The sequence below is a fragment of the Pinus tabuliformis genome, chromosome 7 (genome assembly GCF_031772625.1).
Source record: "Pinus tabuliformis cultivar Carrire ecotype Pingquan chromosome 7, CPIR1, whole genome shotgun sequence".
NCBI classification, from domain to species: domain Eukaryota; kingdom Viridiplantae; phylum Streptophyta; class Pinopsida; order Pinales; family Pinaceae; genus Pinus; species Pinus tabuliformis.
This window is the reverse complement of record NC_142293.1, coordinates 221,179,206-221,198,113: the sequence shown is the minus strand read 5'-3', so window position 1 is coordinate 221,198,113 and position 18,908 is coordinate 221,179,206. Positions and strand designations below refer to the sequence as shown.

The window sequence follows — 18,908 nt, the reverse complement described above, 5'->3', positions numbered from 1 at the left end:
TAGGTAGTAGGGGTTTAATAGATGACCCTAGTTGGTGTTCTCAACCCCAAAAGGGAAGTGACATGTCCTTAGTCCATCGTTTAGTCGATAGGTGCCATGTGAATAATAATGGAATGGAGGGGAAGGAACTCTGTGGCCAAGTGTCATGGCCAAAGGACCGGCTATGACAAAATACCTCATCTTGGGTGTATAGATGTGAGGGGGGAGCAATCGTGGATACATGAGTTACCTTGGCCTTTGTTTTTCCACCCCTGTATATTTCCTTTTACTTTTTCTTGATCTTTTCCTTGTATTACTGCTCATAGCTCAAGGAATGAGAACTTGCTTTGTATGATGTATAGTAGTTATTACCCCCTTTGGGATGGGGCAATTCATCACCCATCAAGGGTTGAAACACGAAAGGGTTCCTTGTCTTCTATGAGGTAGGGAAACATTGGCCTAGGAACAGGGTGATGGCCATATGATAGAGTTAGAGCTCATGTTTGGCTTTTGCCCACATGCTAATTTGTAAGTCTCAACCATCTTTTTCATTTTGATTCAGTTTTTGTTTTTCTTGTGTCCATCATATGCCCTTTCTTTTTCTTTTAGCTGCATCAACCTCCCAGGGTGCATTTCTAGGCCCTATCTAGGTATAAGGATGTGTGGGTGCCAAATCCCTGAGAACCAATGGTCAATTCACCCGAAGACTAGAGGTGGAGTAGGGGCTCATAATGTAAGATGAAAAGTGGTAAGTATGGAATAGGGAGAGATGGGGCTACACTATCTCAATCATGGTTTACCAAGTAGTGCCCCTTCCTAAATCCATGAGCCATTAGGAGAGGTCCCACTTGTAGAAAATTATATATTACAGAGCAATGGAACACATAAAATATATTGCAGAAATATAAACACAAAAAACACATAAAACAAGAGAGACATAGATATATGTGGTTCACCCAATTTGGGCTACGTCCACGGGAAACAACTAGTCCTTCCTTTTATATTATCTAGCAAATTGAAGAGATACAAACTACAGTAGATCCGCTGTAATTCCCTCTTCGTTTTCACACAATCTCCTCTCTCTTTCTCACGCAGAATACAGATCTACATAGACGCAATACAATTCCTTCATATATAGCGAGGGGTTGCCTTCTAGGGCAAAAATTCCTAAATTAAACATAACTTCTACCGTCAAATCTCCGCCTAATGAATGGCCCAGATTGACTACGAAATTACAACATTTTACAAGGCAATTTTACATCTATTTTTAACTTCAAGGGGGCTCCCAAAGATAGCAGCTAACCCCCCTGGACCCCCCTTGCAGCACAAATTTTATGGGCGGCGTTGCCTCCACATTACGAACTGGGGCCCAATGCGGTGATACCTCTGAATAAAGAAGATAATCAGGGTCTACACCCAACACCACTAGACTAGAATTGAGAATTAAACCCCCATTTAAGGTGAGGGAACAAGATTACGACCAAGAAACTTCTTTCTTCCAACTTACCCTGTAATCCATGCCAAAATGCCCAAATACAAACAGGCATAAGAACCTGCTAACAAAATGAATAAAGTACCTTTTGATCAAAAGCCCACCTTCCAACATGTGCTCTTGACAAATGGGCGAGGAGACATATGAGTGATGCAGGTGGTGGAGATATGAATGACACATCACATCAACTACAAAGTGGCTCTCAAGGGCTACTAGCTATTGGTTGGAAGAGATGAATAGGAGAAAAATTCTCATAGGAGTCACCCACTTTGGGTGGGTAACATGGCCTACTGACCCTGCCGCCTACACCTACCTACAAGTCAGTGAGAAAAGCCTTCAACCCCACAAGGTGTGGTTGGTGGTAGGGAACTCAGAGAAGGGGTTGTCACACTAATCTCGACTCTCTCCGTTTAAGTTATCTCCTAAGTTAGCCAAGGGGGGTGGTACCTAATGAAAAGTTAATTTAAAAAGGATGTGAGTTTCTAGGAGAATTGTTAGAGTTAAATAGATTATCTCTTAAAGATTTATAAGCAAAAAATTGACATGAGAAATAGCCTTCATAAGATAAGCATCAAATACATAAACAACCAGTGCCTTCCAAGTATTTGCTCTTTAAGAAATGAAATTGTATTTTGCTTAAAATGAAGTGAAATGCTTTCAAATGGAAAGCCAAAATAAACCTGAAAAGTGAAACACTAAATTGTTAGCACAAGATATTATAAATGCTTTCAAGATGAATAAGTTTACAAATCAAAGCATGGAAACTATCTTTCTCAAAAGGATACAAAAATAACTCAAATGTTAGACCAAGATGACAACAAAGTACGTTATAAAAATAATCTACAAGAGGCTAGGCCTAAGAGTATGAGCAAGCTCTCCTCTTTGACTAGCCATGACTTAGCTCTTTGAAATAGTCAGATATTGATAAATGAAGTACAATAAAAATAATTTTTTTCAAGTTTGATATTTTGATGCAAGAAATAAAAGCTTTAAGAAACTTGAAAGAATCCCTACAAGACACATATAAGATATAGATGAGACTTTGGAATTCAAAACATGCGGGTTTTCCTTGAATATTTTTCAAAAATGGGTTGATTCCTCCGAGAACTGCCCCACGCTTGAAAAGCTTGACCAAATAATGATTCATCTACAAAACTTCACCACAAATCATTAAATCGACATGAAATTGAAAAAGTGCAGTGAAAATAATTCCTAGAGATACATTTATTATCTACTAGAATATTTCTTTTCCTAAAACAAATAATTAATTCTTATGCTAATATGAGATAGCTGCATACTAACATAACTTGAAACAAGCATGAAAGAAATAATGACATGAGGAAATAAATAGAAGCATAACAAGAAGTCAAGAATTTACCACACATGCAAGGAGAAGAACACCATCACGCTTTACCGCAAAGACTGTTGTATTATATTGCAAATAGTGAATACAATCCCGCAGAGTCTCCTCAAGCACAATAGCTCGTATTACATTGTACAATGTGAGAGCCCATGGCTCTATTATAAAGAGAGTTGGGAGCAAATCTGTTAAGTTTAGGTATGTTCTATGCTAGAGCAATTTATTTAAAATTTCACAGTTAGCAATCACATCAGCATTACGATAAACTGCAGATAGAACATAAATATAATATGCAGAAGACAAGCCAAGACAAGAGGACACAAGATATGGCGCGAGCCAGGGACAAACCCCACAATGTGTGGGGAAACCCTTTGATCAAATCTTCTTTTATCTTCAAAGTTCAGCAGAGAAAGAGAGAGAGAGAGAGTACAATTACAACAGAAGTCAACACTTTGACTTGTCTAGATCTAAGCATAGATCATCTTCTATAACGATGAGATCAGTTGAAGACATTCTGCTTCAACTGATCCTCCAAGGTGACTCCTTCACCTATCATCATTCTGCATCTCGTCCATTTGCTGCACCTGACCGTATAGCACCATCATGTTGTATCATCATGCTGCTCATGATCACTGTGCTGTCCACACATCATGTTGTCCATGACCTCATACATCATGCTGCCCATGTGTTGTGCTGCTGCATGATTCTATCATGTTGCCCATTCATTATGTAGTGTTGCTTCCAGAAATTATTGAGTTGTTCTCAATCATCATGGATCTGCACCTCAATGACTGTAATGTTGCTCTCATTATACAGCATCACATTGCTACCCCAAATCAACAAGAATGACAGATCTGGTCTTTTCATTGTAATATACTCCTAGTGGAGATTCATATCTTCTTTGCTGTCTGTGCATCATCACGCTGCATGCTACCCATGCTGCCTTTGCATCATCATGTTGCAACACTACAACACTGTCAGATCTGCACTAATGAAGGCTTACGATCACCCAATCAAGCCTCCAAATTTGCTCCCACAGGTTGCCCAACCATCTGATCCAAAACTGATCAACTTCCTTGACCCAACACAAGGCATAAATTGTTGTTCCAATCTGTTTTCGCTGCTGCTCCGAATTGTGACTGGTTAGGGCATCCATATGCTGCAACAGCCCTTAACAAAGTCACCAAACAGCCTTCAAAAACTACGTGCTACCCTTGTATAAGTCCTCTGCATCCACGTTGTTGATTAGGGCTCAATCTAGCCCCAAAACAGTCCCACGCAATGCCTTTTCAGTGGGGTAAGGGCCTGCGGCCTACCACAGGTGGCTTCCTGTACCCACGGCCTGCTGAAACAGAGTTTCCAGCCCACACATAATATTCAAATCAACCCAGAATTTTGTCTCCTTTATTGAGGCCTTTCTGCTGGTTAATTTTCACTCCAAAACAGTCATAGGAGTGACCTAAACGTCCCCTCTTCCTTCACTGGAAATGCCCTTACCTGCACCCAATAAAACAGAGATTTAGGGCCCAATATACTGCAGATTTAGGGCACCTATTCTTAGCGTGTAAGGGCCTCTTGGGACAGCGTATAAGGGCTCTTTAGAACTGCGGATTCAGGCCTTCACATACTGCTGGTTCAGGCCTTTCCAACTGCGGCTTAGATAACCTTTATGACTGCGGCTAGATCTCGTTTAGGGTTTCTTTTGACAGCGTTCAAGTCTCCCTTTACTACATTATGGAATCCTCCTTGATTGCGTAGATTAGGGCTGCTGATTGACCTGCAGCTAGGGCACTTGAGCTCCAATCAGACTGCGATTATGCCTTCTTTGACTGCAACTAGGGTAAGGCTAGATCAGCCTTTAGAATAACGTATTCTCCTCTAGATCTCTCTGTCCACAAAACCCAAACACGTGGAGAGAGATCACAAGAGATGTGTGTAAAATGTCTTCAAGTTCTCTTCTATTTATACTAAAAACTTAGAGGTTGAATAGACACGTCGGTTGGGCTTCTAGAGCCTACATAAGAGCTGGTCGGCTTGGCAATAATTACATAAACAAAATAAATTCATATCTCCATAAATACTTATCGGAATCGGATGATCTTTGGATCAATCCTACACCTCTCGACGAGAGGGATCCAATAAAATTATCAGCTGCCATAAATAAGCTGACCCACATGGAGTTTGGCCCTAGTTGCCAATTTAACACTCCCTCTCAACTAGGGAGAACTCCATCCATTGATCCATAAGTCTGACTGTACCATCTCTGCCATCAGTGCCCTGCACTGCTCTGCCTAGCTCTGCTCAGCTCTGCTGGCTCTGCTCTACTCTGCTCAGCTTTGCTCGTCTCAGCGCTGCTAGCTCTGCTCTGCTCAGCTCTTCACTCTGCTCTGCTCTACTCAGCTCAGCTCTGTTAGCTCTGCTCTGCTCTGCTCAGCTCAGCTCTGCTCTGCTGGCTTTGCTCTGCTCTGCTCATCTCCGCTGAACTATGAAGAAGAAGAATTGATCGAGAATGTCTCATACCATTCTCCACTGACCCGAAGTCAGACTCAGAGTGCGTACCACTAGTCCCAGACCAGTCTCAACTGACCCGAAGTCAGCTTCATAGTAAGTACCACTCCTACCACTGGTCCCAGACCAGTCTCAACCGACCCGAAGTCAGTGTCATAGTATGTACCACTCTCACTGGTCCCAGACCAGTACTACACTGACACGAAGTCAGTCTCAGAGTATGTACCACTGGTCCCAGACCAGTACTACACTGACACGAAGTCAGTCTCGGAGTATGTACCACTGGTCCCATACCAGTCTGAGCCGACCCGAAGTCAGCGTCATAGCATGTACAACTCCTACCACTGGTCCCAGACCAGTATCATTGATCCCAGATCAATGGAGGACATCCTAGCGTAGGGAGTACGGTAGATACAACGATGCGTCCATCGGTATTACTATGGTCCCTAACTTCATTTCCCTGCTCATTGATCAGATGAGAGGTACTTCCCATGAGTCCCAGACTGCATGGGTAGGAAGCCTCGACAGGAGAACTTAATCAATCCTGTCCTCACAGGAGAACACATCAATCCTGCTACAATCGCCATGGAGAACACATCAATCCAGGCTGCCATGGAGAACACATCAATCCAGGCCTCACAGGAGAACACATCAATCCTGCTACAATCGCCATGGAGAACACATCAATCCAGGCCTCACAGGAGAACTAATCATCCTGCTACACAAGAGAGCGAATCATCTTGTCCCACAAGAGAGCGAATCATCTTGTTTCAGTGCGCACCACCAGGGGAGGGTGAGTCACCCTGTGGTCGTATGTTGCTCCAATAGAACTGCAAGCCCCCCAAAGCTCCTAGAGCTCAATGTATGCAGCATGCAGGACCCTTTTACAAAGGTCTCTCGACGACTCCTAGTCGTTCGGGAAAATCACAAATTTGATCTTTCCTTAGGGCTCTGTCCTGTACATCATCTCAGTGTGATGGAGCCTCCTTGATCATCGACTTACCATATCCCAGATAAGGCAGTAATTGATGTCTATCTGCTGGAGCAATTGTCAAATACGGGATTCCTCAATAATCGAATCCCATCTCTGGTTGTCACAGAGATTCACAGTGGTATTCATCATGTGTACAAACAGCTCACTGAAGAGCTTCAGCAACCAGACTGCCTCACAGAAGGCCATACTATCAGCAATGTATTCTGCCTTGGTGGTGCTCAGAGTCACTGACTTCTGCTTCCTACTCATCCAAGATATCAAGGCAGATTCCAAACAGCACTGAGAAGTGCTCTAGTGATCCTCCATACTTCCTGCCCACTCATCGTTCGAATAATCATGTGGTTGCATATTTCCGGCAGTGTATCTCAATTCATGAGAGATTGTGCCCCTGAAGATATCTTAGAAGATTCTTGGCACCAATCTAGTGAGGCTCAACCAAATATGAGCTCACCATGCTAACTGCAACACAGATGTCCGGACGGAGGTTCTCCAAGAACATCAACGCGAATGAGTTTAAGAAACTCAGAGGCATTTCCCAAATCTGGTCCGACATCATTACCATATAACTTCTGAAAGTTAAGATCCTTGAGGCAGTCACAAGCTTGCATCTTATCTTTCCACATTCAGAATCCAACTCCCTCTGTCTCCTATAAATGAGAGGGTCTGCACCTGTCAGACATAGGTGCCGGTACGAGAGGTTTATCATCCACAACCTTCGAGTAATGGTTTGGATCGGTTTCACTCCTAGTGAATCTCAGCTGCATTAGACAGCTATCAATCCTCTCATATTATGCCGGAGGTGTTTTTCTTCAAGCCATAGAGGGCTTTCTTCCACCTGTATACATGAGATTCCTTGATCATGATTCTCAAACTCCTTGGGTTGTTCCAAACCTGTGAACCTGCTGCATGAGAGGAATGGTACCCTTATAATATTTTCCTTTGGTACATTTTAGACATGTACCTTCATGCTTCCTTTTGAATTCAGGAATCCTAGTCACCATTTGACTCACAGGCCTCTAGAGCTGAGTCAATGGACATGGTCCTCAGTGGACTTCCTGCAACTTGATACAACCCTGAACTCAAAAACATCTTTAAGAGATCTATTTTCAAACACGTACCTTTCCATCGATAAGTGCCACCTTGCAACCTTTGACTTCCATTTGCGAGATGGACATCAGGTTTGATCAGGTACATAAAAGAGATTTTGGGGTTCCTTGCTTTCGTGGAAGAGTCGACCATTTCCTTGATGACCTACATTACCAGTCATTCTTTTGATCATTGAAGATGTCCCAAGAATGATTGTTATCTTCATCAAGAGATGTGTCTCTGTCATTCGAACACTCCTTCGCATAACGACCAAACTTATTTCAACAAGGCATCTGCCTTTCCTTCCACCCTTAGATCCGAACTTCCCAATGAAGTGATCTTAAGATGAACCATCAAAATCTTCCGTTGCGCCATTCTGATAACATTCTTTGCTTTGAATTCACCCTCGGTGAATTATGAGGAACCCATTGATCCTTCTGTCTTGTCCCAACTGTCTTCGGTGATTGCTATTTCACTCTTGCTTGGGCATTGTCTTCACCTCAGCTCTGATACCATGTTAAGTTTAGGTATGTTCTATGCTAGAGCAATTTATTTAAAATTTCACAGTTAGCAATCACATCAGCGTTACGATAAACTGCAGATAGAACATAAATATAATATGCAGAAGACAAGCCAAGACAAGAGGACACAAGATATGGCGCGAGCCAGGGACAAACCCCACAATGTGTGGGGAAACCCTTTGATCAAATCTTCTTTTATCTTCAAAGTTCAGCAGAGAAAGAGAGAGAGAGAGAGTACAATTACAACAGAAGTCAACACTTTGACTTGTCTAGATCTAAGCATAGATCATCTTCTATAACGATGAGATCAGTTGAAGACATTCTGCTTCAACTGATCCTCCAAGGTGACTCCTTCACCTATCATCATTCTGCATCTCGTCCATTTGCTGCACCTGACCGTATAGCACCATCATGTTGTATCATCATGCTGCTCATGATCACTGTGCTGTCCACACATCATGTTGTCCATGACCTCATACATCATGCTGCCCATGTGTTGTGCTGCTGCATGATTCTATCATGTTGCCCATTCATTATGTAGTGTTGCTTCCAGAAATTATTGAGTTGTTCTCAATCATCATGGATCTGCACCTCAATGACTGTAATGTTGCTCTCATTATACAGCATCACATTGCTACCCCAAATCAACAAGAATGACAGATCTGGTCTTTTCATTGTAATATACTCCTAGTGGAGATTCATATCTTCTTTGTTGTCTGTGCATCATCACGCTGCATGCTACCCATGCTGCCTTTGCATCATCACGTTGCAACACTACAACACTGTCAGATCTGCACTAATGAAGGCTTACGATCACCCAATCAAGCCTCCAAATTTGCTCCCACAGGTTGCCCAACCATCTGATCCAAAACTGATCAACTTCCTTGACCCAACACAAGGCATAAATTGTTGTTCCAATCTGTTTTCGTTGCTGCTCCTAATTGTGACTGGTTAGGGCATCCATATGCTGCAACAGCCCTTAACAAAGTCACCAAACAGCCTTCAAAAACTACGTGCTACCCTTGTATAAGTCCTCTGCATCCACGTTGTTGATTAGGGCTCAATCTAGCCCCAAAACAGTCCCACGCAATGCCTTTTCAGTGGGGTAAGGGCCTGCGGCCTACCACAGGTGGCTTCCTGTACCCACGGCCTGCTGAAACAGAGTTTCCAGCCCACACATAATATTCAAATCAACCTAGAATTTTGTCTCCTTTATTGAGGCCTTTCTGCTGGTTAATTTTCACTCCAAAACAGTCATAGGAGTGACCTAAACGTCCCCTCTTCCTTCACTGGAAATGCCCTTACCTGCACCCAATAAAACAGAGATTTAGGGCCCAATATACTGCAGATTTAGGGCACCTATTCTTAGCGTGTAAGGGCCTCTTGGGACAGCGTATAAGGGCTCTTTAGAACTGCGGATTCAGGCCTTCACATACTGCTGGTTCAGGCCTTTCCAACTGCGGCTTAGATAACCTTTATGACTGCGGCTAGATCTCGTTTAGGGTTTCTTTTGACAGCGTTCAAGTCTCCCTTTACTACATTATGGAATCCTCCTTGACTGCGTAGATTAGGGCTGCTGATTGACCTGCGGCTAGGGCACTTGAGCTCCAATCAGACTGCGATTATGCCTTCTTTGACTGCAACTAGGGTAAGGCTAGATCAGCCTTTAGAATAACGTATTCTCCTCTAGATCTCTCTGTCCACAAAACCCAAACACGTGGAGAGAGATCACAAAAGATGTGTGTAAAATGTCTTCAAGTTCTCTTCTATTTATACTAAAAACTTAGAGGTTGAATAGACACGTCGGTTGGGCTTCTAGAGCCTACATAAGAGCTGGTCGGCTTGGTAATAATTACATAAACAAAATAAATTCATATCTCCATAAATACTTATCGGAATCGGATGATCTTTGGATCAATCCTACACCTCTCGACGAGAGGGATCCAATAAAATTATCAGCTGCCATAAATAAGCTGACCCACATGGAGTTTGGCCCTAGTTGCCAATTTAACAAAATCCCAATGAAGAATGACAATGACAAATGGCATTGGAGCCAATCCCAATGTAGAAGTGATTAAACAAGTGGCATGAGGTGACAATCCCAAAGAGAAATTCGAATTTGTTAGATGGAGCTCCAATGCCAAGTGTAAAAATCGAATTTTGGCAAGTGGACATCATTTTTTTCTTCCCTTATGTGCCAAATTCGAATTTTATGATAGAATGACAAGTGTATATGGGTTGTAACCCATGTGGGAACAATTCCCCACAAAAATATCCACCAAATATTCTCCCAAAACCTCCCAAATGTGCATTAACTTCACAAATTCGAATTTCCAAGTAAGCAGCGTTCTCCTTTAATGCTAGAAATTCGATTTTATTTGAGCACGTCCTTTCCTTGATTTTAGGAGTCCACATCACCTTGGGACGTCACTTTAACTCCCCCATAATTTTCCACCTCATTTCCACAACATTTAGCATGTGTGGATATTTATTTTTTTCCATTTATTTAATTTCTGGCTTAATTGATTGCCAGATTTCCCACGAAACTTAGGAAAAGTTGGTTTTGAGGATTCAAAACACATTTTTAACCCATCAAAATGTGTCATAGTAAAAAGTTGAGGGTGAGAGGTGTAAATTTCATTACTCATACCCGATACAACTTCTCTAGACATCACTTATTACATTACAAGTACAATTTTATTTGCAATTTTTGACCTGTGGGAAATCTAAATAATTAAAAAATGACTACCTAGACTTAACCAAATTCCACGAAATTTTTTGTGTTATCTAGTATGATAATATACATCAATTCTAGACACTAAGATGTGTTAGGGGCTCAACTTTCAAACCGTCACCCCGACTTAAGGTAAAAAGTGTGTGAAAAAACCCAGAAAATTATCCACCTCTGAAAAAAATGATAATTAACCAAATTAAAAAAAAATCCAAGGTGTACTCATTTGATGATCGAGTCCCAACATCTTAGGCCTGTTACATACTCAAAACTCATCATTACTAGTATCACTTATTACAATTCCCCGCAGAGTGTGGAATCTGGGTACAAGAAAGATGATGAGAAAATAGAAGTAGAGTTAAAAAACATTGTTGACTGATGATATTTGATGGTACAAGTGTCATCTGGATCATCCTTTGGCATGGAGTCTTCATATAATCATCAGGTGCCACTCCAGTGGTCAACATGGCCCACTGTCACCACAACCAAAACCCCCTACTTCTTATGGATTTTCACCAATGGGAGGAGTTTAAGTAGGAGAGAGATCACTTAGGATGGATATTTTATGGTTAATGTGTGAAATGATCTCGCTAGGAGCTCTTCAAGAAAGACACAACTTAGGTCCAAGGTTTCACAAGGAAGCAATTCACTTTCTATGATGAGACCTAGAAAAGAGGGCACAAGACCTAGGGTTTGATAAATTTGATGAGTGTTGGAGTAACCAAAGGTCAAGGCTAGGAGAAAAGGTTTCTTACAATGTATACCAGCTATGCCAAGGCTCATGAAACCTTCAAGGAAGCCCTTAAGTTGAAGGAAGGAGAACTAGGGTTTCCCTCTTAGACAAACTAGGGCAAGGAAATTTATGGATGAAATTGAAGTGGATGCCCACCAAAAGGATAGATTTTGTGGCAAATACTATCCTCTTGATGTTTAGTCTCTCCAGCCAGTAAAATTCCTCTTTCTTAGGGATTCGCACCAAGCCCTAATTTCCTAACCTAGCCTTGAAAGGGCTGAATTATGGGAGAGAAAATATAGATAAAATTTGAGAATGATCACCAATTGATTGGACTAGTGCCTTGTCCCTTGGGAATATGGAGTCAAGGATGTCAAATATTAGCTAAAATTGTTCCTAAGGAGGCCGAAATTTGATGCCCTAGCAATCAATTTCAAGCATTTATCCACTCAATGGAAAAATGGAATTTTATGGGAGAGCTACTAGGAGTTTACCACTACGACAATTCGTCACATGTTATGTATGAGTAATGCATGCAACATTCATCTCGATGACATTCAAAATTGATTTTTAACAAATTATGGCACAATTTAGCATAACCTAGAATCAATAATTCCATACATTAGACATTCAAGAAATATATATTCAACAATAAAATTCACTTACAAGATAACATGCAAGATTTCCATCCATTATACCAAAGAATTGCAACAAAGAATATCCAAGATCAGCTCCAAACATCAAAATGCATCCAAAGATCTCCAAAAATCCACAAGAAAGCAAGTGCGAGTTCCTCTAAGGAGGCCAAAATTCCAATGATGATGAGTGATCGCAATAATATGTTCTCTAATTTATGTGTCCTACTACAACCTATTCTAGCTTACAAGCCCCTAAAATAATAAAATAATGGGAAAACTACAAGCAAGGTCACAAGCCGACCATGTAGCTCTCATAGAAACATAAATATCTCCACACGTGTGAGCCGAAGTGAAGTAATTTCTTACGTCATGCTAGCGGATTTCCCTTCTAAGGCTTGTGTTGGGGTCCTTGATTGCCATGACAAGTGTAGAAGCCCTCCCATGTCTCAAAGCATGAGACAAACCTCATTTGGGCCCTTGGATCAACTGCCTTACCTTGTAATATTGTTATGCTGACTGGGGGCATGTTGGTTCGGGTGCATCATCCCATAAATGTTATAAGGCAAAGTGCAGGAACTCTGTGGGTGTTGAAGGTGCCCATGGATACGAATGATGCTCTACAAATTTTTGGAGTCCCATGGCTCTCAACGCATCACCTGTGGGTGTCAATATGTCCCTTTGGAACTTGGATCCCAGTTAAGTTGCCCAGACCTATAGAAGGAACCACCTACCAATTACACACAATATCCAGCACTGGAACTTTCACCATTGGGTACATTAATCATTATTGCATCCAAGTGAACCAAGCTTGAATGAAATGGGCAAATCAACACTTCACATAAGACTTCTCTTCCAAAATGGGGGCCTTAGTCATGTAATGGTGTTACCCCCGTAGGTAGGAGTGGTTAATAGACAATCCTATTAGGTGTTTTTAACCCCCAAGGGGAAGTGATATGTCCTTCGTCCACCCTTCAATCAATAGGTGCCATGTGAATAATTATGGAATGAAGGGGAAAAGACTTCATGGCCCAGTACCATGGCCAAGGGTACCGACTATGATGGAGTACCTCATTCTGGGTGTATAGATGTGAGGAGGGAGAAATCGTGAATACATGAGTAACCTCGGCATTCGTTTTTCCACCCCTCCAAACGCCTTTTACCTTTTCTTGATTCTTCTTTGTATTACTGCTTGTAGCTCAAGGAATGAGAGCTTTCTTTGTCTGATATATAGCAGTTATTACCCCCTTAAGGATGTAGTTCATCACCCATCAAAGTTTGGGACATGATCAGGGGCTCATTAGAGAAATTTTGAGGTCTAAATGAACCTCCTAAGGAATATTATAAAATAATAGTGGAAATAATAAAATAAGATTAGATTACCTCATCAAGTTTTGGAAGGAAAAAAGAAAAAACTACTTTTTCAACTTATATCCCATGATTTTACTTAAATTTCGAGTGGGAGCACTCGTTGGATGCAAATTTAATTTTTCATCCAAGGAGTACCTATGTTGCATACTTTTGATAGACCCTACTACACGAAAAATGTGGAATACATGAAAAAACATGATTGCAATCATGTGTTTTCATGTAGTAGGTGTTGAAATTCCAATGCAAGAGAGAATTTCTAAACAAGGTAATTACTTGTGACTCTTTCTATATATATATATATATATATATATATCGTGTATTTAGTTTTTACTTCATTCATTAGGTCATCAAGCAATTACACAAATACAATGCACAAAAGAGACAAGAGGCACCAAAGATTAGGCCAGAGGCCAAGGCTAAACCCACAAGGGGAAAAACCCATCAATCCTTTCTTTATAGATTCTTCGTCAAGAAGAGATATCCAAGTCAAACCAACTAGTCATCAAAGTGCCAAGTCAACCCTCGAAACCCTGCCATGATTTGTCCAAAAGATAGTTAATCAATTCTGCCATATGCATGCCCTTAGATGTCTTTGTACCTCTAAAACTCGTATTATCATAGAAGACTACCCCTCTGAAACTTGAATCATCAAGTATCTCTGAAATTCGCATCATCACAGGAAACTGTCCTCGCATCATCATGTGTATTAGACTAGCTTGTATCCATAGAAAATATAGCCTCAAATTATCTCGGATTGCACAAAAATTATAGTCTCAAACTAGCTCGCATTACACAGAGAAAGGTGCTTCAGATTTTCGCTTTATTTCAAAATAATGTGCTTTAGATTCCACGGCATAAATCCGAGTTATCTATTGCAGAGGAGAGATCGAAATTAATTGCCAAACTGTGGAGGATTGATGCTAATATATAGTTGTTCGAGCATATGAGGAGACACATCCTTTGGGCAGGCCAACTTGTCTTCCAGGAGGGCCGACTTGGCAACTTGGACAAACCAATGACACTTACAAAATTTAAATTTTTCTTCTTTTCATAAGGTTGCGAAGAACATGGCCTTTGTCTTTTTCTTTTGACCAAAATAAAGCATTAAGAACATGCTTGATGATAATAATAATTTTTCTTCTTTTTGTTTTTACATATTGACACAAGTACAATGACAATTATGAAGACCGAACCTAGTTACAATTCCAACACTCCCTCTTAACTAGGGAGGTATTCATAATGACTTATCAAGATATTCTCAAGTTGAGAACTTCTATAAGAAAGGATCTGGATTGATAAGCATCAATGATGATAACATCATCATAACCAACCTTGTCACAATACCAAGGCCTTGACAGGTACGTTCTATCTCTCCACAAGATCAGAGCACAATGCTAGGAGGCATTCCATAGGACACCACATTGCCTCTCCGAGGCACATACTCCACCTAGGATCACCAGAGTATGTCCTCCATTAGACCATTTCCCTCAAGGAAATGTCTGTCCATTGGACCATTCTTATCCAAGTCCATGTACTTGACTTAGGGTTTTAATCCTAATCTATCATAGTACATGACTCAAGAATGTCTGTCCAAGATGTTTATCCAATCCACCATTCTCTTTATCCATGTCCATGTACTTGACTTAGGGTGTTAATCCTAATCCGTCACAATACATGACACAAGGAGAACCATGTGTCCAACCTCACTCCCTCTCAACCTGGGAGGAAAAATCCATCCTCACTCCCTCTCAAACAGGGAGGAGATATCTACAAGCCCAAGCTTGTAATGGAAGTACTCATGCTTCCCTTACATCAGCTACCTGTTCTTCCGTGGAGATCTGTTGGAGCCTCTCGGTCCCTTATCAGCACCATGCTCTTTGAATCTTCCATGAAAAACTGGGTTCTCGACAATCATCTCATGGTTGAATGTAGCATGTCATCAAATAGTCCATTTGAACAATTTATGGAGCCAAAACTGCTTCTCATCTAACAGTACAAACTGCTAGATCTTTTGTCTCTCTTCTACTTTGAAAAAGACCAGACTTAGGAGTCAGGACTTGGAGGCTGCCCTCTTATCACTGAAGATAACCTCTCTGCAACTCAATGAACTAGGGCTTGATAACTAGCCCACTTGACTGCTCCTTTGCTTCCCCAAAGAGTCAATCCTTAGGCTTTACAAGTCTGCCCATACACAGTGACAAATCTGCCTTTTGTCCATTGTTCTAGGGCTTCCAAACAGCCACTAACAGTCCTCCACAATCATTGTACTTTGGCTGCCCAACACCTGCCCAAACTGGACCTATATCACCTTGCAAAACAACAATTTGGAAGGACAACACAACATACCTTTGAGGGAAGTCAATCTGCCTTCAAGAACTTGACCTTGTGCACACTTCTTCCTGAGGTTTTTGGACCTCTGTTAGGGCTTCCTGTGGCAGCCACGTCAGCCCTAATTCTGTGGCCTAATCTCCTCAAAACTCTGCATCAAACCCTTCCTCTCAAGCCCTCATCTCCAGCACATTTTTCTGAGGTAATGCGGCCTTCTTTTGCTGCTTCAACAGAGATAAGACTACTGTACAGCCCCTAACTAAAGCTCAGCCCTCCTCCAAAACACAGGTTTGTAACTCAGCCTATTCACAAGGTTATGCCACAGAAAACACTTGCACAGAGCTTCCCTCCAACTCGGCCTGTTAGCTGCCTAACCTCAGCCCAATCCAAACACACAGAAGATGCAAAGAAACTCATCCTTTCCTTGGATTTGCTCCTATAGGCTGCGGCCAGATCAGATGTTCTTCTCTTACAATGAGATGTACTGGGATACGAAATACTGCTTTTAGATGGTACTAACATTTTCGAGCTTCAGAGATCGTAGTTATGACAAGCTTCATATTTTATGTCATATTGATCCACAGAGCTTGCTATTGATGTTTAGAGAGCTGCAACAGGACTCAGTCTCTGAAGGAATTCAGGTCTTTCAGGTCTTTCTACAGAGGTAACTTCAGACCACCTCTAAAGGAGCAGCAGACTTTGGAACTTCTATTTCAGTAGCCACAAAACTTGAGTATAGAAATCATGTTGTATCACAGACTTGTTCATCTCGACATACTTGGACTAGATATCAGTCTTTGGATGATGTTTAAGAGGTGCGGATTTAGATTGAACAGATTTTGTTAGTGCTCAGGTCCTATTCCACAGAGAGCTTGGTCTTCTCTATCATTATGTAATTTCAGACATGGAAAACTTGCACTCGCACTAGTTCATAAAACTTGATCTCCTTGTATTGGATCATATTAAAAATATGTGTGCATAAGAACTCCGACCATAAAGAACCATAAACTCGGTCTTTTGATGTTTCTATTGATAGAACTTAGGACTTGTATGTTTTCCAGAACTTCAGATAATATATCATTTGGATCATATAGTTTTCGAGAAGGACTCGTAACTTCCATAGAGATGTAACTTCCATAGGGATATAACTTCCATTACTGTTTTATTAGATCTGGAAAACAGGAAGTTCTAATGCTATAGCTCAAAAATTGCCAACCAGACAGTGTGTACCCTGCATCTTCTTTATAGAATAAGATGAGCGAAGATACAATGTATCTGGTCACATGCTTGAAGTGCTAAAGGTGATTTAATCAAAGCTTAACCCTAGTATAATGACCTAGTGTGCCCCGGCTGCATGGATAAGTGTGCCTCAACTGGATGAATAAGTGAAGCATACATTCCCTTGATAACTGCACCCTTTTCTTAAGCCGGAACTACCATGTAAGAGTGCTCTAATAGACTACAGATCTGCACCCCTCTTAATAAACCATGCATGCAGGACTATAACTGAACTGAACAGCAAGTTGGACTGAAGACTAACAAAAGCAACACTCTGATTATAGACTAACTCCATCTAAACTGGAACTGCTAATTCTGAACTGGACATAAATTAACTGTAGATGGTACATGCATGCATGTGCTCTCTACCAAACAGCAGAGTCTATATCTCTGTCTAACTGCATCCTCATTAACCCTGTTCATTACCGCTGTAAGGAAAGGCTGAAAGCACTGTCTGTGTTGTCTTTTTTGGTTGTGCAATCACTGAAAGAATCACTGACTGAGCAACATGTTAGAATTCTAACACATGTTTTTCTTTTCATCAGGCTGCTGGATTTCCTGAGCCTGAGATTGTTTATTACAACCCAAAGGAATTTGATTTTGGAAAGAAAAAGTCTTTTCCCCTTCGAGATCAGGTCAGAATGCATGTTATATAATATTTATTGTTATTTCCTGGCCATTTTGTTGACAGTTTTGTTCTCCATGGGCTGAACACACATATCTGTTTGCAGCATTTTTTTACATCCATCGAGAAAGCTCAATCAGATCTTGGCTGGAAGCCAGAGTTTGATCTTGTCAATGGTCTTGCTGATTCCTACAATCTAGACTTTGGCCGAGGTACATTCAGAAAGGCGCCTGACTTTTCAGTCGACGATATGATACTTAATAGAACTCTGGTGCTGCAAAGCTAGTCACCTTACAGTTCAAGGCTGGCAAAGAGCAAGATAGGTCCTATCATGGTTGCAACAATTCGATCAGATTTGTTTACTTTCTGTTCATTTTCATTGTAGCTCCATAGACTACTATAAAGTGAAGCAGCTGGGACCAATTGAAATCGAAATCTGTACTAATCTCCACTGAAGACCAAAATAGATAAAAAAGACGAATGATTAACAGCAGTTGTTTATCAATGCTGAAAATTCCGTATTTGTTAAGTTTTATCAAGCTTTTTAGCATTTGCCACTGCCAATTTCAATTTGATACATAACTAAATTAGAACTGAACATTGTCCGGAAGGGATCTTTAATTTTCAATTGATCATATAGTTTTCAGCTGCAATTAACTTCATGTAGACTGTAATTCTTCTGTTTATTTTCTTTTAGTGCAAAGAGTATGCCGAAATAAATCCCATCATGAGAAACTCGTCTTACCTTTCTTTGGGAAACACATAGTGCCTTCGCCTTTTAAAACCATTCTGGAAATAGTTTTTTTTTAGTGGACAAGCCAATTCAAATGAAAATATCCATATACCATTTTTGTTAAATGCGTCTAGACAATTCAATATTTGCATACAGAGCTTTTTTGACAAACAGAAGGGTTAGTATCAAGCACACACAGAAAGCGTTAAAAGCCTAATTTCAATAAAACTTCCCTAGATCATGCCTAAACCAGGTAAGTGCCATATGGTGTACCAAAAATTAATAGTATCCAAAGTTCAAAGTTTAACTCTATAAAAGCAGGTACATCAAAGAAACTGAAATATCAAAGAGAGGGATCATACGTAATGTGATTGAAGGAAAAAGTAACATGCTACTGCAATGAACAGCAAATTGGTCTAGACATATGTTGGAAGTAAGCTGAAAGTGACATAAATGAAGTTTAAAATGTTTCAACAATGATTCACCATATACAAATAAATATAAGGTTGGTGACCCCTGTACACTTAAAAGTGG

The 18,908-nt window shown here is 40.8% G+C and overlaps 1 protein-coding gene across 1 annotated transcript in view; it reads left to right on the top strand.

Moving 5' to 3' along the window:
• Nucleotides 1-18,262, top strand: part of LOC149246652 (chloroplast stem-loop binding protein of 41 kDa b, chloroplastic-like) — a 77,156-nt gene extending 58,894 nt beyond the window's left edge. Inside the window, exons 9-10 of the mRNA XM_089457991.1 lie at nt 17,562-17,651; nt 17,748-18,262. Of these exons, the coding sequence (XP_089314117.1) occupies nt 17,562-17,651; nt 17,748-17,927 (270 nt within the window). The 3' untranslated portion in view covers nt 17,928-18,262. The remainder of the gene's footprint in view (nt 1-17,561; nt 17,652-17,747) is intronic.
• Nucleotides 18,263-18,908: the final 646 nt, after the last annotated feature.